Raw genomic sequence first — 24,049 nt, 5'->3', positions numbered from 1 at the left:
GATCTTTGTCCACTCACCTTGACCTATCTATATCCCTTTGTAGCCTCCTTATGTCCTCTTCATAACTTACTTTCCTATCCATCTTTGTGTCATCAGCAAATTTAGCAACCATGTCTTCAGTTCCTTCAAGTCATTTATACAAATTGAAAATAATTGAGGCCCCAGCACTGATCCCTGTGGCACACCACTCATTACATCTTGCCAACCAGAAAAAGACCCATTTATGCCTACTGTTAACCGATAGCTAGCCAATCTTCTATCCGTGCCAATATGTTACTCTCTACACCCTGAGCTCTTATTTTCTGCAGTGGCACCTTATCAAATGCCTTCTGGAAATCTAAGTACAGTGATCCACTAGTTCCCCTTTATCCATAGCACATGTTACTACTTCAAAGAGCTCCAATAAATTGGTTAACCAGATTTCCCCCCCTCAAAACCATGTTGACTCTGTCAGGTTACCTTGAATTTTTCCTAGTGCCCTGTTAATAATGTCTTTAATAACTTCTAACATTTTCCCCATTGCAGATGTCAAGCTAACTGGCCTATTATTTCCTGGTTTCTGTCTCCCTCCCTTTTTGAATAATGGAGTTACATTTGCCATTTTTCAATCTAATGGAACCTTATGTGAATCTGGGGAATTTTAGAAAATTAAAACCAATGCATTAATTATCCCACTAGCCACTTCTCATAAGAGCCTAGGATGAAGTCCATCAGGACCCGGGGACTTGTCAGCCCACGGTTCCTACAATTTGCTCAGTACCACTTCCCTGGTGATTGTAATTTTTCCTGAGTTTTGCTCCCTCCCTTCCATTTCCTGAATTACAGCTATTTCTGGAATGTTACTTGTATCTTCTATAGTGAAAGCTGAAGCAAAGCACCTGTTCAATTCATCTGCAAGCTCTTTGCTTTCCATTATTAATTCCATTATTTCTTGCTAACTTTCTCTCGCACTCTAATTTTTCCCTCATTAATCTTTTAGTCATTCTTTGCTGTTTTTATATTTTGTCCAATCTTCTGACCTGCCACCCAGCTTTACACAATTATATACTTTTTCATTAAGTTTGATACTACCTTTAACTTTTTTAGTTAACCACGGATGGTGGGTCCTCCCCCTGGAATTTTTTTCCTCATTGGAATGTACCTATTTTGTGTATTCTGAAATATTCTCTCAAATGTCTATCACTGCATCTCTATTGACCTATACCTTAACCTAATTTGCCTGTTCCCTTTAGCTAGCTCTACTTTCATACCCTTGCAATTGCCCTTATTTAAGCTTTAAAATACTAGTCTTAGACCCACGTTTCTCTCCATCAAACTGAATGTAAAATTCAATCATTTTACAATTGCTGCTACCAATGAAGTCATTAATTAATCCTATCTTGTTGCAAGACTAGTATAGCTTGCTCTTTGGTCGACGCCAGAACATGCTGTTCAAGACATTATCCTGCAAACACTCAATGAACTCCTCATCTCGGCTACTTTTGCCCCTTGCTTTTTCCAGTCTATATGTAGATTAAAATCCCCCATGATTATCACTGTATCTTCCCGACAAGCTCCCATTGTTTCTTCCTTTATATTCTGTCCTACCATGTGGTTACTCTTGGGGGCCTGTACACCACTCCCACAAGTGACTTCTTGCCTTTATCATTTCTCATCTCTACCCAAACTGCTTCTACATCCTGGCTTCCTGAACTTAGGTCATCCATCTCTATTGTGGTAATACCATCATTAATTAACAGAGTCACCCCTCCACCTTTTCTTAGCTTCCTGTCCTTCCTAAATGCCATGTGCCCTTCAATATTCAGGTCCCAAAAAATAATTGGCAATCTAGTTGTGCGAGGCCCCTTGGGGATGAGCGACCATAATATGATAGAATTCTTCATCAAGATGGAGAGTGGCGTAGTTGATTCTGAGACTAGGGTCCTGAATCTTAATAAAGGAAACTACGATGGTATGAGGCGCGAGTTGGCTATGATGGATTGGGAAACATTGCTTAAAGGGATGCCAGTGGATAGGCAATGGCAAACATTCAAAGAGCGCATGGGTGAATTGCAACAATTGTTTATGCCTGTCTGGCGCAAAAATAAAACAGGCAAAGTGGCCAAACCAAGGCAAGGGAAATTAGAGATAGTATAAGATCCAAGGAAGAGGCATACAAATTGGCCAGAAAAAACAACAGACCTGAGGATTGGGAGCAGTTTAGAATTCAGCAAAGGAGGACCAAGGGATTGATTAAGAAGGGGAAAATAGAGTAAGAGAGTAAGCTTGTGGGGAACATAAAAACTGACTGTAAAAGTTTCTATAGGTATATGAAGAGAAAAAGATTGGTGAAGACAAATGTAGGTCCCTCACAGTCAGAAACAGGGAAATTTATAATGGGGAACAAAAAAATGGCTGACCAACTAAATGTATACTATGGTTCTGCCTTCACAAAGGAGGACACAAATAACATACCAGAAATGTTGGGGAACACAGGGTTTAGTGAGAGGGAGGAACTGAAAGAAATCAGTATTAGTAGGGAAATGGTGTTGGGGAAATTGATGGAATTGAAGGCCAATAAATCCCCAGGGCCTGATAATCTACATCCCAGAGTACTTAAGGAAGTGGCCCTAGAAATGGTGGATGCATTGGTGGCCATCTTCCGAGATTCTATAGACTCTGGAACAGTTCCTACAGATTGGAGGGTAGCTAATGTAACTCCACTATTTAAAAAGGGAGGTAGAGAGAAAACAGGGAATTATAGACCAGTCAGCCTGACGTCGGTAGTGGGGAAAACTCTAGAGTCCATTATAAAAGATTTTATAAGCATGTGGAAAACAGTAGCAGAATCGGACAGAGTCAGCATGGATTTTTCGAAAGGGAAATCATGCTTTACAAATCTACTGGAATTTTTCAAGAATGTAACAGTAGAGTTGATGAGAGGGAGCCAGTGGATGTGGTTTATTTGGACTTTCAGAAGGTTTTCAACAAAGTCCCACATAAGAGATTGCCGTGTAAAATTAAAGCACATGGGATTCGGGGTAGTGTATTGAGATGGATGGAAAACTGGTTGGCAGACAGGAAACAAAAAGTAGAAATAAACGGGTCTTTTTCCGAATGGCAGGCAGTGACTAGTGGGGTACCGCAGGGATCGGTGCTGGACCCCAGCTATTCACAATATATATTAATGATTTAGATGAGGGAACGAAATGTAATATCTTCAGATTTGCAGATGACACAAAGCTGGGTGGGAGAGTGAGCTGTGAGGAGGATGCAGAGATGCTTCAGTGTGATTTGGACAAGCTGAGTGAGTGGGCAAATGCATACCAGATGCAGTATAATGTGGATAAATGTGAGGTTATCCATTTTGGTAGCAAAAACGGGAAGGCAGATTATTATCCGAGTGGCTATAAATTGAGAGAGGGGAACGTGCAACGAGAACTGGGTGACCTCATACACTAGTCGTTGAAGTTAAGCATGCAGGAGCAGCAGGTGGTAAAGAAGGCAAATGGTATGTTGGCCTTCATAGCCATAGGATTCGAGTACAGGAGCAGGGATGTCTTGCTGCAATTGCACAGGGCCTTGCTGAGACCGCACCTGGAATATTGTGTGCAGTTTTGGTCTCCTTATCTGAGGAAGGATGTTCTTGCTATAGAGGGAGTTCAGTGAAGGTTTACCAACTGATTCCTGGGATGACGGGACTGACACATGAGGAAAGATTGAGTCGGTTAGGATTATATTCACCGGAGTTCGGAAGAATGAGGGGGTTTGTCATAAAAACCTATAAAATTCTAACAGGACTAGACAGGGTAGATGCAGGAAGGATGTTCCTGATGGTGGGGGAGTCCAGAACCAGGGGTCACAGTCTGAGGATACGGGGTAGACCATTTAGGACTGAGATGAGGAGAAATTTCTTCACCCAGAGAGTGGTGAGCCTGTGGAATTCGTTACCACAGAAAGTAGTTGAGGCCAAAACATTGTATGTTTTTAAGAAGGAGTTAGATATAGCTCTTGGGGCGAAAAGGATCAAAGGATATGGGGAGAAAGTAGGAGCAGGCTATTGAGTTGGATGATCAGCCATGATCATAATGAATGGTGGAGCAGGCTCGAAGGACCAAATGGCCTACTCCTGCAATTTTCAATGTATGTCATTCTGCAGCCACGTCTCTACTTTCTACCAGATTATACTTACTTATTTCTATTTACACTACCAGTTCATCTGTTTTGAATGCTACCTTAGCTTGTTCTATTATCTTTCATAATAGTAAACACTTGAATTACAAAAGCAAAATACTGTGGATGTGGGAAATCTAAAATAAATGCAGAAATAGCTGCAAATTCTCAGCAGTGTGTGTCAGCATCTGTGGAGAGAGAGACAGTTAATGTCCTGTAACCCCTGTTCTGCTGACTAAAAGGATCAGTTTTCCAAGTTTTTCTTTGTATTTGCAAATCATCGTGGGTTCTGGTGGATCAGTGTTGTACCCTTGCTGAAGCCTAAATCCTTCCTATAGTGTGGAGGCCAATACTGCACAGGGTGTTTTTACCTAGGGTCTTAATATTTTATACCATCGGTTTATGGTAAACAAAGCTGCAGAGACTAGTCCCCTCTTCTGCAAGGAAATCTTTCCAAAAAAAGATGTGCTTAACATTTCGTCCCATTTCATTTGTAACTTTTATCCTTGAGGCAATTTAAGAAGGCGACTCACCACCATCTTTTCAAGGACAATTATGAATGGGCAATAAATGCTGGCCTTGCCAGTGACTCCCAGATCCCATAAGAGAGTTCTATTCCATTTAATTAAGGAATCATGGGATCCACTCAGCTACAAGCACATTACTTCTGCTTGCACTATTGCTCCTATATTTTATTCACATCATCTCAGTTTTTATGTTCAATAAACCTGGAGAATTCCATGATCTTATCAACCAGAATCATTAATGTCTGTAGACATATATCCCTAAATTGCTCTGCCCTTTCACAGAACTGAAAGCATCATTATAAAAGCATTTTTTGTAAGAAGTCTGTTTGAAAGCTTCATTGTAGTTGTAGTCAAACGTTAGAACAATTTTTAGATGTTATCATTTTCATCTTTCCAGTTCTCTAGCCCCCACCCTACCCCAATCGTGAAGGCATTGATTCCTTGCTGGAATGAGACTTTGGAGGCTTCTGGCATCTTACAAATGTGATCATTATTCATGCATAAATTTTGACATACATATCTGCGACCTTTTGATTTTTCCCCATCCATGATTTTCCATTGAAAAGATGGTGATGAGGTGCCGCCTTGAACCCCTCAAGGATAAAAGATAAAAAGGATAAAATGGGATGAAATATTAATTTTGGGAATGATTTCCTTGCAAAGCAGAAGACAAGTTTGCACATTTGCATCAGTTTATGGTAAACAAATCAATCCTCCTTTTGTATGCTAAGCTTCGATACTCTCTCTAAGGCTGTGTTAGGGCTTTTGTGCAGTTTTATTTTTGTGATTTTTTTGAAAAAGGGTTTAAATGCACTGGCTCTCAAAGTGGTTTCATAAATAAGAGGCTGAATTAAGTGACCACTATGTTTAAAAACAAATTGCATCTTTTACAAAGTATTTACAGCATAGATCCAGGTCATTTCAGCAGGTCCATGCCAGTATTTGTGCTCTTCATGACTCCTTCCACCCTTCTTCATGTAACCCATCAATAAATCCTTTTATTCCTAATGCACTTACCTAGTTTTCCCCTTAAAAGCATCTATTCTACTTACCTCAACTACTCCCGATGGTTCTACATTCTAACTACTTTTTGGTTAATGAAGTTTCTCCTGAATTCCCTATTGGATTTATTGTTGACCATCTTTTATTCATGACCGCTGATTCTAGTCTTGTCTGCAAGTGGAAAAATGTTCTCTATATCAATCCTATCAAACCCCTCCATCATCTTAATCTCTATCAGGCCATCCCTCACCCTATGTTTCTAGAAAAAAAAGTATCCTGACTGTTAACATAAGAAATAGGAGCAAGAGTAGACCATGGGGCCCGCTGGACCTTCTCCGCCATTCAGTATGACCATTGCTGATCTTCGACCTCAACTCCACTTTCCCACTGCTCCCCATATCCCATGATTTGCTGAGACACCAGAATACTGTGTTTCGGCCTTAAATACATTCAACGATGGAGTATCCACAACCCTCAGGTAGAGAATTCCAAAGATTGAAGAAACTTTTCCTCTCCTCAGTCTGAAATAATTGCCCCCTTATCCTGAGACTGTTTTAGCTTCCATAGCCAGGAAAAACAACCTCTATGTCCACCCTGTTAAGCCACTGTTAAATATTTCTGATGGGCATAACCTTTCAGTTCTGTTATCATTTCGTAAAACTGTTTTGCATCTTCTCTGGTGCCTCTGTCATTTTTATGATTGGGAGACCAGAACTGATCACAATACACTGTGTGGTCTAATCAAGGGGCTGCACAAGTTTAACATAACTTCTCTACTTTTTTTAATTCTATCTTTCCAGAAATGAAGCCCAGTGTTTTTGTTTTTATTTTTAATGGCCTGATTAACATTTTGATGATTTGTGTATCTGTCCTGGGATGATGATAGCAGATTTAAAGGAGACAGATGGTCAGTACTTGAGGAGAGCAACATCTCACATGGAGGCCAGGAAGGGAAATGGAGTGGTCAGTTTGATGGGAGTAAGATTTCAAGAGCAAGTAGTGGATTCCATGGACAAGTTGAGCTCTGAAGGCATGAGAGAAAATAAGAGAGAAACTAGAGAAAAATGTGATTCTGAGCTAGAGGTGGGGAGGAAACTTGAAATTTGGCCCTGTAGGCTAGGAGAAGGGAGAGACGTGGCACAGACAGCTGAATAGATGGTCTCAATCTTTGTGACATGTCCATGAGCTCCCTGCACATATTGGCAGAAAAAAAGAAAAGCACTCCAGGTCCCACTATCTCATGGGACATCCTGCCCCACATGCCCATAGGTCAGTGGATTGAGAATCAGCTGTTTAGAAAGTGAAGCCCATTGGCAGAAACTTGCGACCCTGAGTAAACGTCAACCCTGTGTAGACGTCATCCTCGTATTGAGCAACAGCTGTTGCTGGTACTGTTGGTGAGGGTGGAGGAGGCAGGGGAGAAGGGTTTAAGGAAGTAATTTATAGTGTAGAAGAGAAGTTGAGGATTATCTTTGTATTCCAGGATGATCCTGGAATATTGATCATTTTGGCAGATGAGAACAGGATCTGATGGTGCTTTGTTATCCATCCAGATCTGACAGTAAATGGTCAAACCAGTCATTGGCCATAAATGTTTAAGTCTGCATCTCTTGGACTTAAGAGAGTGAAGATGAGGGCCATAGTGGAGGAATGACTAGAGTGAGAGAGTGTTAATGAGAATAAGTGCATCAAACATAGAGTTGAAGGTGTGGTTGAGAATATCCATAGATGCAGAAGTGTCATAATAAATTAAGAATTTAAGGCGAGACAATTACATACGAACTAGAAACAGGAGTAGGCCCTTCAAGCCTGCTCGACCATTCAATACTGATTTGTAACCTCAGCTCCACATTCTTGCAAACCCCCAATAACCTTTCACTCCCTTGCTTGTCAGGAATCTATCTACCTCTGTCTTAAAAATATTCAAAGGCTGGTTCTGCCACCTTTTGAGGAAGACAGTTCCAAAGACTCACGACACACTTAAGAGTAAAAAATTCTCACCTCTGCCTTAAATGGACGACCCCTTATTTTTAACCAGTTACCCCTATTTCTAAATTCTCCCACAAGAGGAAACATCCTCCCCACATCCACCCTGTCAAGACCCCTCAGGATCTTATATGTCAAATTGCCTCTTACTCTTCTAAATTCCAGCAAATACAAGCCTAGCCTGTCTAACCTTTCCTCATAAGACAACCCGTCCATTCCAAGTATCAGTCTAGTAAACTTCTCTGAATTTTTTTCAACACATTTACATCCTTCCTTAAATAAGGAGATCATACTGTACAGTACTCCAGGTCTGGCCTCAACTATGCCCTGTATAACTGAAGAGCTGTATTCAATACTCCTCACAATATGTGATAACATTCTATTAGCTTTCCTAATTACTTGCTGTACCTGCATACTAACCTTTTGCAACTCATGCACCAGGACACCCAGATGCCTCTGCATCTGAATTCCTCTGCAATCTCTCACCATTTAGATAATCTTTTTGTATTCTCCCTGCCAAAATGGACAATTTCATTTTCCCACATTATACTCTATTTGCTGGGTTTTTGCCCACTCACTTAACCTATCTATATCTCTTTGTAGCCTCCTTACATCCTTTTCACAACTTACATTCCTACCTATCTTTGTGTAATCAGAACTTGGCAACCATACCCTTGGTCCCCTCATCCAAGTTATTTATATAATTTGTAAAAGGTTGGGGCCCCAGTACTGATCCCTGGATTCACTCTGGAGCAATTGCAAAAGCAAGTTTAAGCTGACATATAGATAAAAGCAGAAAACTGTGGATGCTGGAAATCCAAAACAAAAACAGAAACAGAAATACCTGGAAAAACTCAGCAGGTCTGGCAGCATCGGCGGAGAAGAGCACAGTTGACGTTTCGAGTCCTCATGACCCTTCTACAGTTCTGAACTGTTGAAGGGTCATGAGGACTCGAAACGTCAAATGTGCTCTTCTCCGCCGATGCTGCCAGACCTGCTGAGTTTTTCCAGGTATTTCTGTTTTTGTTTTAAGCTGACATACATTCAAGTGACATTTTTGAAACCTGTTTAGTAATATTGCCACTGATTCCTTTGCAGAGTCTCCACTTTATTCTTCTTGCTCTCCCCTAGTTCAACACTCTTTTCCTAATGCCTACTTGATAAGTGATTGGTGACATTACACAAAAGATGTTATATAGGTCCAGCAGCATCTGTGAAGAGGACAAGTTCTAACGAAGGGTGCAAACCTGGTCTGCTAAGTGTTTCCAGCATCTGCAGTACTTTGTTCACATAAATGTTCTTCCTATTCCTTTTCCTTATCACTGGGGCTCTGATACTTAGAGATTTTGTGTAGCCCTTTGAAAAGTTGGTGAGAGAGGTTAAACAGGGTATGTTAAAAGAATATTTATTTATACCTTCTTGATTATTCACCTGAATCGGAAGGTTTCACTCTCCCCATTTTCACCTGTTTTCTGGACCTCAGGACTAACCTGAAGATAGGTGTTTTCTCAAGGAGAGGAAATAACTGAGTCATCCCTGGCTTTGGAACTTTAAAGAGGTTGCAGAAAAGATTTATGAATGGTTCCAGGGATGAAGGGCTTCAGTCAGGTGGTTAGATTGGAGAAGCTGTTCTGGTTCTCCTTCCAGAATACCTTGATTGAGGTATTCAAAATCATGCAGAGTAAATGGAAATTATTCCCATTGGCAGAAGGGTCAGGAATAGGACGACGCTGATTTTAAGGTGATCAACAAAAGAACCAACTGCAACACGCAGAAAAACCTTTTTGTGCGCCAAATAATTAGGATGTGGAATACGCTGCCTGTGATAGGGGTGGAGGCTGTTTCAATTGTGGCTTTCAAAAAGCTATTGGCTATTATCTGAAGAGAGAAAATTTGCAGGGCTATGGGGAAAAATGTGGGGAACGGACTGGCTGAGTTGCTATTGTGAAGAGCAAGCACAGATGGGCTGGGCTGATTGCCCTCCTGTGCTGTAACCATCCTATTACATAGCAACAGGAGTAGACCATTCTGCCCCTCGAACCTGCTTTAAAATTCACGGAAATCATGGCTGATCTCTGTCGCTTTCAAACAGTCTTGGGCGAGGAAGAGAGAAGTTCATTGTGGTCTGAAATATGATTGAGTTCCATTGTAGGACTGAAATTGAATTTTATATTAACAATGGAGTTCTATTGGAAATGTGTTGACGTTTGTCTATTGTGCTTTAGTTTAGGTCTCATTTCAGACTCGTTCCACATGTTCTTTGACTGTACAGCTCTTCTGGCTGGACTGGCAGCATCTGTGATCTCCAGGTGGAGGTCGAACGATACCTTTTCCTATGGGTAAGAGCGAGTGGGCTTATTAACGTTAAATTGAATAGCGATACCTATATTCGGCAGTCAAGCCTTCCTCCTGTTTTCTCTCCAGCTGTTGATTGGCTTTTAGGATGGTTGCCGCATTGCTAAGCTGTTAACAGAATGAAACACAAACTAGCTCAAAGTTTGTTTTAATCTCCTGAATAAATTTTAAGCTCTCCCTTGCATCTCTGCAAAAGCCATTAACCTGTTGATTTTTGTTTTTATTTGTCTGAAGTAAAACAGGAATTTGACATCCCCCCCCCCCCGCCCCCCTCCTGTTTCCGGTTCCATCTTCGCAACCAAATGAGGCTGTGCCTCCCTCTTACCTTATTTTTCATGGTTCTCTTTTTCCCCAAACATATAAGTGATGTATTCACCACTCAGATGCATGTCCAAAATTGTAGCTACCATTCTGGCAATGGCTCCTCTGAACACTTGTGTCAACCTGTTTCTTATTGAAGGCATTTGGGTTCTATGAGCATCACAAATAACACAATGTGGCAGATCCTTTGCTTTTTTTTTTGTAACATTTTAATTTTGCTTGGGGGTTTCAGTTTGATGCTATTATTAATATGCTAATGTGATATGTTCAAGTTTGGGATCAAGAAATAGTTAAATTTAGTAGACAAACTGGAAATGCCATTACTCTAAATTAAAACATAACTCGAAGTCAACATTATGTTGATGATTGCATTATGATTGTGACAATGCAAACAATGTGTAGATATCTGAATGTACAGATTCAGCTGTATCATCAGAAGAAGAATTACAAAATGGGCAATTGGAGCAAAACGCATAATTGTTTACACTCTATTTTTAACAATTGTGTTTACTGATTTTGAAGAAACCAGTTGATCCTCCTGGTCATGTGGTAACAAGGTGGTATCCATTTCCTTCACCTGCATCTTGTTTCCTTTGGCAGATATGTGCGAGCAGAAGTTTTGGCTGGATTTGTGAATGGATTATTTCTGATCTTCACAGCCTTCTTCATTTTCTCAGAAGGAATAGAGGTTGGTTGACTATATGTCAGCTGTAGGATTTCACTCCCAGCAAAATACACTCTGTTCTTGAAAGGAATACATTGATAGTCAGATCTGAATTGTAACTGAAGATTGTGAATGTCTGTTTGATTTAGATGGAATTTACAACAGTTGCTTGGTGAAGGGTTCTTTGCTGGGTATTTCTAGATTTTGAAGATAATTTGTTTGATGACGTGTGCAATAGAAAAGGCAGCTCGTACCTCACTGTACAGATTCAGTTGCATCATCTTCAGAAGTGACCTCCATTTTTCTTTGCTCCCACTTTTCTCTCTCGAAGACATTACCTTCTTGCTTGTGAGCATATGCTCCCTGTGGTACTGACCTTAGACAGCAATTGTCGGTGAGCTTTTCGATTGCAACATCCATCACAGCCAAGCCCAATTCCTAATGCATCTGTGTGCTCATAGTGTCGGCAGGAGTTACTGAATAAGAACCTTAAGCTGAAACCCTGGTTGATTTTTCTCCACACCAACATTCTGGCATCTTGGGAATCCCAAATTTTAACTGCTCTATCATTGTTGCCTTGACCCTAAGCACTGGAATTCACCCCAACGAAACCACTCCTCTCCTACTCTCTCTCTTCCTCTAAGATGCTCCTTAAAACCTACCTCACTGACCAAGTTTTGCCCATCTGCACTTAAAACCACTTCGTGTCTCCCATGTTGTTATAGGGGAAGGTGTAGGCTCATCGGATGTTCACTGATGCCTTTGGAAAGGTTATCCAGATTAGTTTGTAATGTCTCTCCTGACAGTGAAGCAACCCCTCCTCTCTACGTCATGTAGGAGGTAGACTGCTCCAAAAGAAAATGTATCCTGGTTACAGTACAGTGGTTACAAATGGTTGAAATAGCCAATCTTAGGAAGACAAGTTGAAGAGGAGAAGGTCAGCTTGAAGAAATAAGAGCAGGATACACTTTCTTTTGGAGCGGTCTACTTCGTGCTGGACATAGAGCAGAAGGGGTTGTTATGCTGTCAAAAGAGACATTACAAACAATCTGGACAACCTTCCCAAAGGCATCAGTGAACACCCGATGAGCCTACACCTTCCCCTGCAACAACATGGGAGACACGAAGTAGTTATAATCGCAGATGGGCAAAAACTTGGTCAGTGAGGTAGGTTTTAAGGAGCATCTTAAAGGAAGAAAGAGCGTAGGAGAGGAATGGTTTAGGGAGCAAATTCCAGTTTTTAGGACCAAGGCAACAATGATAGAGCAGTTAAAATTTGTGATTCTTAAGATGGCAGAATTAGATGAGTGCAGATATCTTCGGGGAGGGGGTGTGTTTGTTGGACTGGAGGAGATTACAGAGATGGAGAGGGTATGAGATCATAAAGGATTTGAAAGCAAGGATGAGGCATTGCTTGACCAGGAGCTGGTATAAATTAATAGCCGTGGCTTAATGGATGAACAGAATTTGATGTGAGTAAGGACACGGGCAGCAGAATTTTGGATGACCTCAAGTTTACGGAGGGTGGTATGTGGGAGGCTAGCCAGCAGTGTGTCGGAATAATTAAGTGTAGAGGTAACAGAGACACAGGTGAGGCTTTTGACAGCAGATGAGCTGAGGCAGGGGTGGAGTTGGACAATATTATGAAGGTTCAAATAGGCAGCCGTAGTGATGGCAGGATATGTGGTTGGAAGCTCATCTGAATCGGATGTGACACCAGGGTTGTGAACAGTCTGATCTAGCTTAAGAAAGTTACCAGGGAGAGGGATGGAGACCAAAAACGATGGTTTTGGCCTCCCTGATTATTAAATGGCGGAAATCTCTCACATCCAGTAATGGCAGTCGAACAAGCAGTGTGGTAATTTAAAGACAGTGAAGAGAAGTGATAATGTGGTAGAGCTGGGTGTCATCAGCGTACATATGACAATAAAATAAAGCCTTTAACAACATTGCTAGAAAACACAACTACTACTTCCTGATGCAGAATTTTTCTTGTGTTTTGTCAGTCGGTTTGCAAACAAAAAAAAAAACCCTTTTCTCCCAAAAGTGAATAATAAAGGCCTTTATACATTCCTGACTGCAGTTGAATGGTATTTGAATTAAACCCAGTGTAGCAGAGCGCTAGAAATCGGACATTCTTAATGTGGAATGGAACTTATGCCCCCTCCCATTCTTCTATCTATCAGACTGTATCAACCTTTAGTTTCCTTTCATCTCGGATTATTTTTCTTTCAGAGAGCCCTGGAACCCCCTGAAGTACATCACGACCGGCTGCTGTCTATTTCTGTGCTTGGGTTTCTTGTGAATTTGGTTGGCATTTTTGTATTTAAACACGGTGGCCATGGACATTCTCATGATGGTGGTAAGGGAACAGTTCTGTTAACTTGCAGGTAGCCTGCAAGTGTTCAAATTGTTAGTTTCTTTGAGTAGGTAAAGACACTATCATGGGAAGGAACATTTTCGAGAGACACTAGTAAATGGAGTTACTTTCAGTCTGAAGTGTTTAGTTATATTTAATATTTTAGAAACAACAATTTGTCAGTTCTGACTTGCTCAAGTTCCTGCATTTTCTCTTAATTTTCCACCTCGTGCCCCAGACCCCATCCCCAACCAAATGGGAGTGTGGGGTAAAAACATAACTCAGAATCAGCAAATTAGATGTGCTGATTTTTGCTGGCCTATGCTTGCACAGATATCTACATCCTTTGAGTTATTTGTGAACGAGCCAGGTCAGAAAATGTTAACAGGTTTTTTTTGACTGTCGGGGCATCACACCCAATCAACTTTCTGCTCTCATTAACAAAACTTCAATGTTACTCATACTTCAACGTTACTCACACATGTCCCAGAAAACTAGCAAAGATGCTTTGGGGGCAGTGTTAAACTAACCTGTCTGTTTGAAACTGGGGTGGGGGTATATGTAAAATTGGCATTTCATCTCACCTTGTAGGTTTTCCACTTGATGAGTTGGGTTAAAATGACCCCTTTTTGTTTCCATCGTCTAGTGCCAACTGTCATCTTGGAATAAAGAGAGTAGCCAAAGAGGGGTGCCAATCAAGCAGGCTGCTTTGTCTTGAATGGTGTCAAGCTTCTTGAGTTTGAAGCTCCATTCATCCAAGCAAGTGGAGAGTATTCCATCACACTCCTGACTTGTGCTTTTATAGATGGTGGACAGGCTTTGGGGGAGTCAGGAAGTGAGTTACTTACAGCAGAATTTCCATCCCCTGACCCGTTCTTGTAGCCCCACAGTATTTATATGGCTGGTCCAGTTCAGTTTCTGGTCAGTGATAACCCCAGGATGTTGTGATAAAGAAGGATTCAGCAATGGTAATGCATTGAGTGTCATGGGGAAATGGTTAGATTCTCTCTTGCTGGAGATGGTTATTGTCTGGCATGTGTGACGCAAATGTTGCTTGCCACTGAACTTCGTCAATGACTTTCTCTCCATCATAAGGTCAGAAGTAGGATTGTTCACAGATGATTGCACAATATTCAGCACCATTTGCGACTCCCTGGATACTGAGGCAGTCTGTGTCCATATGCAGCTAGACTTGGACAATACCCAGGTTTGGGCTGACAAGTGGCAAGTAACTTGCGCGTCATACAAGTGCCAGACAATGATCATCTCCAACAAGAGAGTATCTAACCATCGTCCCTTGCGTTACCATTGCTGAATCCTCCTCTGTCAACTTCCTAGGGTTATCATTGACCAGAAACTGAACTGGGCCGGCCTTAAAAATACTGTGGGGCGACAAGACCAGGTCAAAGGCTGGGAATTCTGCAGTGAGTAACTCACCACGTGATTCCCCAAAGCCTGTCCAACACCTACAGGCACAAGTCAGGAGCTTGATGGAATCCTCTTCATTTGTCTGGATGAGTGCAGCTCCAACACCACTCAAGAAGCTTGACACCATCCAGGACAAAGCAGCTGCTTGTTTGCCATCCTAACCACCATTTTAAACGTTCACTTCCTCTGCCACCAATGCACAGTGGCAGCAGTGTGTGCCATCTATAAGATGCACTGCAGCAACTCACCAAGGCTCCTTTACAGCACCTTCTAAACCAGCAACCTCTAACATCTTGAAGGACAGGGGCAGCAGATGCTTGGGAACACCACCATCTGCAAGTTCCCTCGCAAGCCATACACCATCCTTACTTGGAACTATATCACCTTCCTTCACTGTTGCTGGTGAAAATCCTGGAACTCCCTAACGGGGGCTGCAGTAATTCAAGAAAGTGGCTCACCACCACCTTCTCTAAGGTAGTTAGGGATGGGCAATAAATGCTGGCCTGTCCAGTGGTGCCCACATCTTATCAACAAATAAATAAAAAACAAGCAGGCAGCAGACCCGACTGCCATCCTGTTATGATTCTCCCTCTACTTTGGCCTTTGTTCCTGTGAGAGAGTTGCTGACCAGCATTTGACTCCTTTCCCAATGAATTGTACCATCTAACCAGAGAGTTATGCACCTTTGTAATGTATATGTGGCAAAAAGGAGTTGCAATGATAATTGCATAGTGGTATCAGATGAGTTTTGCTGGGTAAATTGTTGAAAGTGACATATTCAAAAGGGTATCATCATCCAGAATTGGTAGCCTACTTGTAAAATGGAAATATTTCTCAAAGGCAACAGGATGTTGATGATATAACAATTAATTGGAATTTATACTTGAGTATGAGACAATCCATATTGTAGTGCATTGATACACTAATATATGATAAGATGTACATTTACCTCAACCATTCAAGATGCAGAAGGGTGAGAGGTGCAGGGGGGATGTGGGGGAGAATTTTTTTACGCAGTGAGTCATAAATACCTGGAAAACTCTGCCTATGAGGGTGATGGAAGTGGAGATGATGAATGACTGCAAAAGGAAATTGGACAGGCACCTGAGGAAAATAAACTTGCAGGGCTACAGGGATAGAGTGGGGAAATGGGGCTGACTGGATTGTTCCACAGAGAGCCAACATGGGCTCGGTGGGCTGAATGGTCTCCTTCTGTGCTGTAATGATTTTATCAATCTTTGACATTTCATGTGCTCTTGGCCTGAGTTTTGCATTTACACATTGTGCCACTAGGAGGAGCCCCAGACTTAAAGCTCAGTAAATACTTTCCCCTGAGGGAGTGAAAGAAGACTCCTTGTTCCTTCTCCCATACAAATGTTAATATTCCATTCCACTGACATCTTCCCTGGCAGGTATTCCCTTTCCACTCTTAATCTTCCTTTTTGTTTATTGTCCACAGTTAAAATCAGTAATTTACTTGAAATGTAACTCTGCTTTTAATCAATCCATAAGATCATAAATAGCAGCAGGAGTAGGCCATGTAGTGCATCAAGCCTGCTCCACTATTGAGTAAGATCATGACTCATCTAATTGTGGCCTTACCTCTGCTTTCCTACCAACCCCCCATAAGCTTTGACTCCCTTGTAGATCAAAAATCTGTCTAACTCGGCCTTGCGCATATTCAATGACCCAGGCCCCATTGCTTTGTAGAAGAGAATTCCAAAGACTGACGACTATCAGAGAAGAAATTCCTCCTCATTCTGTCTTAAATTGGAGACCTCTTATTTTAAAATTGTGGCCACCCCCCAAAATTCTAGATTCTCCCATAAGAGGAAACATCCCAACTTCTACCCTGTCAAGCATCCTCGGAATCTATATGTTTCAATAAGATCATCTCTCATTGTTATAAATCCAATGAGTATAGGCCCAACCTGCTCAACCTTTCCCCATAAGACAACCCCTTCTTCCCAGGAATCTGTCCAGTGAACCTTCTCTGAACTGCTTCCATTGCAAGTATATCCCTCTGTAAGACCAGCACTGTACAGTACTCTAGGCATCACCAATGCACTGTGATTGTAGCAAGATTTCCCTATTTTTATACTCCATCCCCCTTGCAATAAAGGCCAATATTCTATCTACATTCGTAATTGCTTGCTGTATCTACATGCGGACTTTTTGTGATTCATGTACAAGGACACCCAGATCATTATGTGCTGCAGCATTCTGCAATCTCTCTTCATTTAAATAATATCCTGTTTATCTATTCTTCCTGCCAAAGTGGACAACCTCACATTTTCCCACATATTCCATCTGCCAAATTTTTCTCCACTCTCTTAACCTATTTATAGCCCTTTGCAGACTTTGTATCTTCCTCACACCTTGCTTTCCTACCTATCTTTGTATTGTCAACAAATTTGGCTATATTAGTTGGTTTCTTCATCCGAATCATGAATAAATAGTTGATTCCCCAGCACCAATCCCTGTGGCATTCCACTAGTTAGTTTGCCAACCTGAAAATGACCCATTTGTCCCAACTCTGTTTCCTGTTAGATATCCAATGCTCAATCCATGCTAATATATCACCCCCCAACACCGTGAGCTGTTATCTTGTACAGTAACCTCTTATGTGGCACCTTATCGAATGCCTTTTGGAAATCCAAATGTACAACATCTACTGGTGTCCCTTTACCCACCCTGCTTGTTATGTCATCAAACATATCTAATAAATTTGTCAAACATGATTTCCCTGTCACCAAACCATGTTGATTCTACTCTGCCTGATTTCTTGCTACTACCTCCTTAATTGGAGATTTTTAAAATGTTCCCAATCTACTGGCCTACCACTAATCTTTGCAGCATTGGATGTCTTTTCTTTCAATTTGATACCATCCTTAACTTCCTTAGTTAGCCATGGGTGGTGCTTCCTCCATTTATATAATCTTAATATCTCCTTAAATGTCTGTCATTGCTTCTTTACCATCTACCTTTAACCTATTTTCCTAGTCCACTGTAGCCAACTCTGACTTCATACCCTTGTGGTTGTCTTTATTTAAGTTTACTACTCTAGTTCCACATTTCTTACCCTCAATCTGAATGTGAAATTCTATCATGTTTTGATCACTCTTACCTAGAAGTTATTAATTAATCTTGTCTTGTTACTCATTTTACACACCTATGACAGCCTGTTCCCTACTTAATTCCAGAATGTTCTGTTCTAAGAAACTGTCCCGAATACACTTTACGAACTCATCCTCCAGGCTACTTTTGCCAATTTGATTAGTCTAATCTATATGAAGATTAAAATTGCCCACAAACATTGTAGCACCTTTCTTACAAGCCCTTGATTTATACTCTGCCCTGCAATGTAGTTACTGTTAGGGGGACTATAAATTACTCCCACTAGTAACTTTCCTTTGCTATTTCTTAACTCCGCCCAAACTAATTCTATACCTTGATTCTCTGGCCAAGATCATTTCTCACTATAGTACTGATCTTGCCCTTTATAAAAGAGCTATCCCACCTTCTTTTCCTTTCTTCTTCCAAAATGTCAAATACCCTTAAATATTCAGTTCTTATTCCTACCTATGTCTTTGATACCTACATAAACCACGACAACTGGATCCTTCCCCTCCCCAGATTCTGTTCTTAGACAGCACCTTCCAAACCCACGACCACTACCATCTAGAAGGACGAGGGCAGCAGATGCATGGGAACACCACCACCTGGAAGTTCCCCTCCAAGTCACTCACCATCCTGACTTGGAAATGTATTGCCATTCCTTCACTGTCGCAGGGTCAAAATCCTGGAACTCCCTTTCTAACAGTACTGTGGGTGTACCTACACCACATGGACTGCAGCAATTCAAGAAGGCTCACCACCACCACCTCAAGGGCAACTAGGGATGGGCAATAAATGCTGGTCCAGCCAGCAAAGCCCACATCCTGTGAATGAAAAAAAAGTCCTGAGGAGATGTCCACAACCCTGGCACCAGGCAAGCAGCACAGCCTTCTGGACTCAGGCTCTTGACTGCAGAGAACTCTACCCCACTAACTATTCTGTCCCCTGCTATTATATTCCTTTTCGCTCCCCCACTTGAATGGACTGCTGCAACATTTTGCCGTGGTCAGTTTGCTCATCCTGAATACCTCCCTGCTCTCGTCCACGCAAGCTGTAAGAACATCAAACCTGTTGCACCCAGCAAGGGTTGATGCTTCTGAATTAGTACTTTTTGGATCCCCTTGCCTGCCTCTCTTTCAGCCACACCCTCTTATGCCTGACCATTGCCTAAATGCGATGTACCTAAGTTAAGGGTTGTGATTGTCTCCTGGAACAAAATATCCAGGTAGCTTTCTCCCACCCTCATCTATTGCAGTATCTGAAGCTGAGACTCCAGCTCTTCAACTCTGAGCCAAGGTTCCTCATGCTGCAGCCGCTTACTGCAGATGTGGTTGCTGTGGATCATATTGGTATCCAGAAGCTCCCACATGCTACAGCTGCAACACATCACCAGCTGTGCCATCTTTATTGTTTATTTAACTAAATTAGGTTTCAAGTTTAGAAACGTCACTCAACGATTATTTGTATTTATTAAGGAGTTTAACTAGTTAAGCTATAAATATAATAAATACTTGTATCTCCTCAGTACCAGTTTAAACAATTGCCCCAGTTTGGAGGGAAAAAAAGCCTTAAAACTCAGGAACCAATCAACCACCTGCTTACCTAATTAGTTCCTCTGAGCTTCAGCTCTCTGGTCTCACTGTCTCCTGCTCCCTCGCTTGGACCACTCCTTTTTGTGTAAAAGACAAAAACAGTTCCTCCTCTCTCAAAATTCCCAAAGTTAAGCACTCTGCCTCACTGCAGTCAGTCAAGCTGCACCTTTGTGCTACTTACTTTGAGCATCTGCAAAACCTCCTCTATTTATACTAGCTGAAATTCCAGAGACCTGATTCAGGCCTAAGATGCAGGTGTTCAACATGCCACTATTTTTTAAAACAGATCTGGTAAAGTGACTCCATGTTCTTCCAGATAAAAGCAAAATATTGCAGATGCTGTAAATATGAAACAAAACCAGAAAATGCTGGAAAAACTCAGCAGGTCTAGCAGCATCTGTAGAGAGAGAGAAACAGTTAATGTTTCAGGTCCATATGACTCTTCAGAGCGAAAGAGAAGTAGAAATGTGAAATTTATACTGTTTAAGTGGGGTGGAGCAGGTGAAGATGGATGGAGCACCAGCGATAGGGGACAAAGGAGAGATTGACAAAGATGTCATGAACATAAGGACAAAGGGAGTGTTAATGGTAGTGCTAAGGGCTAAAAAAGGTGCTGATAGTGGCATAAAGGTAAGAAAGCAGAATAGCAGAACAAGGTAAGCACTGTGTGAAAGAATAACATGGAACAAGTAACAGATGGCTTTTGGGGATGGTGGTGGGAAAAAAAAAGAAAATGAGGTGAAAGGGATAAAAGTAGATAAAATTAAAAGAGATTGAAAGAGGGGTGAGGATAGAGGAGAGAGTTCATGGTCTGAAGTTGTTGAACATAAGAACTAGGAGTAGGCAATTCAGCCCCTCAAGCCTGCCCCGCCATTCAATACAATCATGGCTGATCTCATTTCGGCCTCGACTCCAATTTCCCGCCCTCTCCTCATAACCTTTCAACCCGTTACTAATAAAAAATCTGTCTATCTCCTTAAATTTATTCAGTATCCCAGCATCCACTGCACTCTGAGGCAGTGAATTCCACAGATTCACGACCCTTTGAGAAAAGTAATTCCTCCTCATCTCTGATTTAAATCTACCACCGCTTAGTCTAAAACTATGGCCTCTCATTCTAGAATGCCCCACAAAGGGAAACATCCGCTCCACGTCTACTTTGTCTATCCCATTTAGCATCTTATATACCTCAATTAGATCTCCTCTCATCCTTCTAAGCTTCAGCGAACATAGGCCTAAACTGCTCAGTCTCTCCTCATAAGACAAGCCCCGCATCTCTGGAATCAATCCAGTGAACTGCCTCCAATACAACTACATCCTTCCTCAAGTAAGGGGACCAAAACTGTGCACAGTACTCCAGGTGCGGTCTCACCAATGCCTTGTACAGTTGCAACTACACTCTTCTATTTTTATACTCTATTCCTTTAGCAATAAATACCAAAATTCCATTTGCCTCCCTTATTACCTGCTGTACCTGCATACTAGTTTTCAGCGATTCATGCAGAAGGACACCCAGATCCCTCTGCACTGAAGCATTCTGAAGTTTCTCTCCATTTAAATAATAAGTCGCCTTTTGATTCTTCTGACCAAAATGGATAACCTCTCACTTATCCACGTTAAACACCATCTGCCAAATTTTGGCCCATTCACCTAACCTGTCCATATCCATTTGTAAATTTCTTATTTCTTCATTGCAATTTATTTTCCCATCTATTTTGGTGTCATCTGCAAATTTAGCTACAGTGCCTTCTATCCCTGAATCTAAGTCATTAATATAGATTGTAAATAGTTGGGGCCCAAAGATCGAACCCTGTGGCACCCCACTAGTTACAGCTTGCCATCCAGAAAAAGACCCATTTATCCCAACTCTCTGCTTTCTGTTGGTTAGCCAATCCTCTATCCAAGCTAATATATTACCCCTAACTCCATGTGATCTTATCTTGTGTATTAATCTTTTGTGTGGCACCTTATCAAAGGCCTTCTGGAAGTCCAGATATATTACATCTACAGGATCCCCATTATCCACTTTGCTTGTCACATCTTCAAAGAACTCTAGCAAATTAGTCAAACACGATTTACTCTTCATAAAACCATGCTGACTCTGATGGATTGCATTTTGACTTTCCAAATGCCCCATTACTACTTCCTTAATAATGAATTCCAACAAGTTCCCAATGACAGACGTTAAACTAACTGGTATATAGTTTCCTACTTTCTGCCTCCCCCCCTTTTTTTGAATAAGGGCGTTATATTAGTATTTTTCCAATCCACTGGAACCTTTCCAGAATCCTGGGAATTTTGGAATATTCTGGCCAATGCATCCACTATCTCAGCTGCCACTTCCTTTTAAGACCCTGGGATCTAGGCCGTCAGGTCCTGGGGACTTGTCACCCTTTAATCCCAATAGTTTGCTCAGTACTTTTTCTCCAGAGATGGTGATTGTTCTAAGTTCCTCCTTCTCTATACCCTCTGCACTACCTGTTACTATTGGTGTGGTACTCATGTCCTCCACCGTGAAAACTGAGGCAAAATGTTGATTAAGTGTCTCTGCCGTTTCTGCATTCCCCACTATTAACTCCCCAGTCTCATCCTCCAAGGGACCAACATTCACTTTAGCTACTCTCTTTCCTTTTATATGCTTGTAGAAGCTTTTGCTATCAGTTTTTACATTTTGCGCTAGTTTTCTTTCATAATTTACCTTTGCTCTTTTTATTATTTTTTTATTACCTCTTTGTTGATCTTTTAAAGTTTCCTAATCTTCCAGCCTGCCACTGACCTTTGCAATTTGGTATGCCTTAGTTTTTGCCTTTATCTTTAACTTTCTTGCTTAGCCATGGATGCTTTTTCCCCCTCTTAACATCTATCTTTCACTTTTTGGAATGTATTTTACTTGAGAGGGATTGAATATCTCCTTAAATACCTGCCACTGTTCATCAACTGTCCTACCTTGTAATCTTTCTGCCCAGTCCACTAGGGCCAAATCTACCCTATGCCTATGTAATTACCTTTGTTTAACTCCAGAACATTAGTGTGGGACTCGAGTTCATTGCTCTCAACCGAACTTGAAATTTTATCATGCTATGATCACTCTTCCCTGGAGGATCCTTTACTATGAGATCATTAATTAATCCCATCTCATTACACAAAACCGGATCTAGAATAGCCTGCTCCCTGGTTGGTTCCACAACACATTGCTCCAAGAAACAATATCTAATACACCCTATGAAGTCTCCCTCAAGGCTACCCTTGCCAATTTGATTAGTCCAGTCTATATGCATATTAAAATCACTCATGATAATCGCCATGTCTTTCTTACATGTTCCCAATATTGCCTGGTTTATACTGTGCCCTACTGCTGAACTGCTGTTTGGGGACCTATAGATTACTCCCACCAGGGACTTCTTTCCCTTGCTATTTCTTATTTCTACCCAGACTGACTCTACATCTTGTTCTCCAGTGCCTATATCATTCCTCACTATAGCACTGATCTCTCCCTTTACTAACAAAGCTACACCACCTCCTTTTCCTTCCTGCCTATTCTTCCGAAACACCGACTACCTTTTGGATATTCAACTCCCAAACCTGTTCTCCCTGTAACCACTTCTCCGTAATCGCCACCAAATCATACTTATTTATCTCTATTTGCCCTGTTAAAACTCATTAGTTTTATTCCGAATGCTACGCGCATTCAGATATAAAGCCTTTAAGTTTGCCCTATTGTCAATTTTCCCTACTCTTATATGATTCTTTGGTCCAATATGGCATTCACACACTCTGACCCTCCCTTTCACTTTTTGGTAACAATCAGCCTCGTCACTAACCTGCACTCTTACCCTCTCCTTAAACTTTGATTTTTTATATTTCCATGCAACTGAACCCTCCCCCCCACTATTTAGTTTAAAGCCCTATCTACAACCCTAGTTATGTGATTCGCCAGGACAGTGGTCCCAGCATGATTCAAGTGGAGCCCTTCCAAACAGAATAGCTCCCACTTTCCCCAATACTGGTGCCAATGTCCCATGAATTCGAACCCACTTCTCCCACACCAATCTTTGAGCTGCACATTTACCTCTTTAATCTTATTGACCCTGTGCCAATTAGCTCGTGGCTCCTGTAGTAATCTGGAGATTATTACCTTTTTGGTTCTGCTTTTTAATTTAGCCCCTAGCTGCTCGTATTCCCTCTTTCAGAACCTCTTTCCCCGTTCTACCTGTATGGTTGGTACCTACGTGGACCACGACAACTGGATCTTTTCCCTCCCACTCCAAGTTCCCCTGCAGCCTAGATGAGATATCCTTAACCCTGGCACCAGGTAGGCAACACAGCCTTCGGGACTCTCGATGCTGGCTGCAGAGAACAGTATCTATTCCCCTAACTGTACTATCCCCAATTACGACTATATTTCTCTTTTCTCCCCCCACTTGAATGGCTCCCTGTACCACAGTGCTATGGTCAGTTTGCTCATCCTTCCTACAGTCCCTGCTCTTGTCCAAAAAGGGAGCAAGAACCTTGAATCTGTTGGATAAGGGCAAGGGCTGAGGCTCCT

At 41.6% G+C, this 24,049-nt stretch overlaps 1 protein-coding gene across 4 annotated transcripts in view; it reads left to right on the top strand.

Moving 5' to 3' along the window:
- The window catches only part of slc30a7 (solute carrier family 30 member 7), a 66,023-nt gene that overhangs the window by 3,003 nt on the left and 38,971 nt on the right, over positions 1-24,049 (top strand). For 2 of the 4 annotated variants that reach the window (XM_078561663.1, XM_078561666.1), the window contains exons 3-5: positions 9,893-10,006; positions 10,944-11,031; positions 13,243-13,369. In XM_078561663.1, coding sequence (XP_078417789.1) covers positions 9,893-10,006; positions 10,944-11,031; positions 13,243-13,369 — 329 coding nt within the window. The remainder of the gene's footprint in view (positions 1-9,892; positions 10,007-10,943; positions 11,032-13,242; positions 13,370-24,049) is intronic. The other 2 variants (XM_078561667.1, XM_078561665.1) reach the window with 2 other exon arrangements.

The sequence above is a fragment of the Cetorhinus maximus genome, chromosome 17, assembly GCF_964194155.1.
Source record: "Cetorhinus maximus chromosome 17, sCetMax3.hap1.1, whole genome shotgun sequence".
NCBI lineage: Eukaryota > Metazoa > Chordata > Chondrichthyes > Lamniformes > Cetorhinidae > Cetorhinus > Cetorhinus maximus.
The sequence above is the reverse complement of the archived record's forward strand: the minus strand, read 5'-3'. Positions and strand labels throughout refer to the sequence as shown.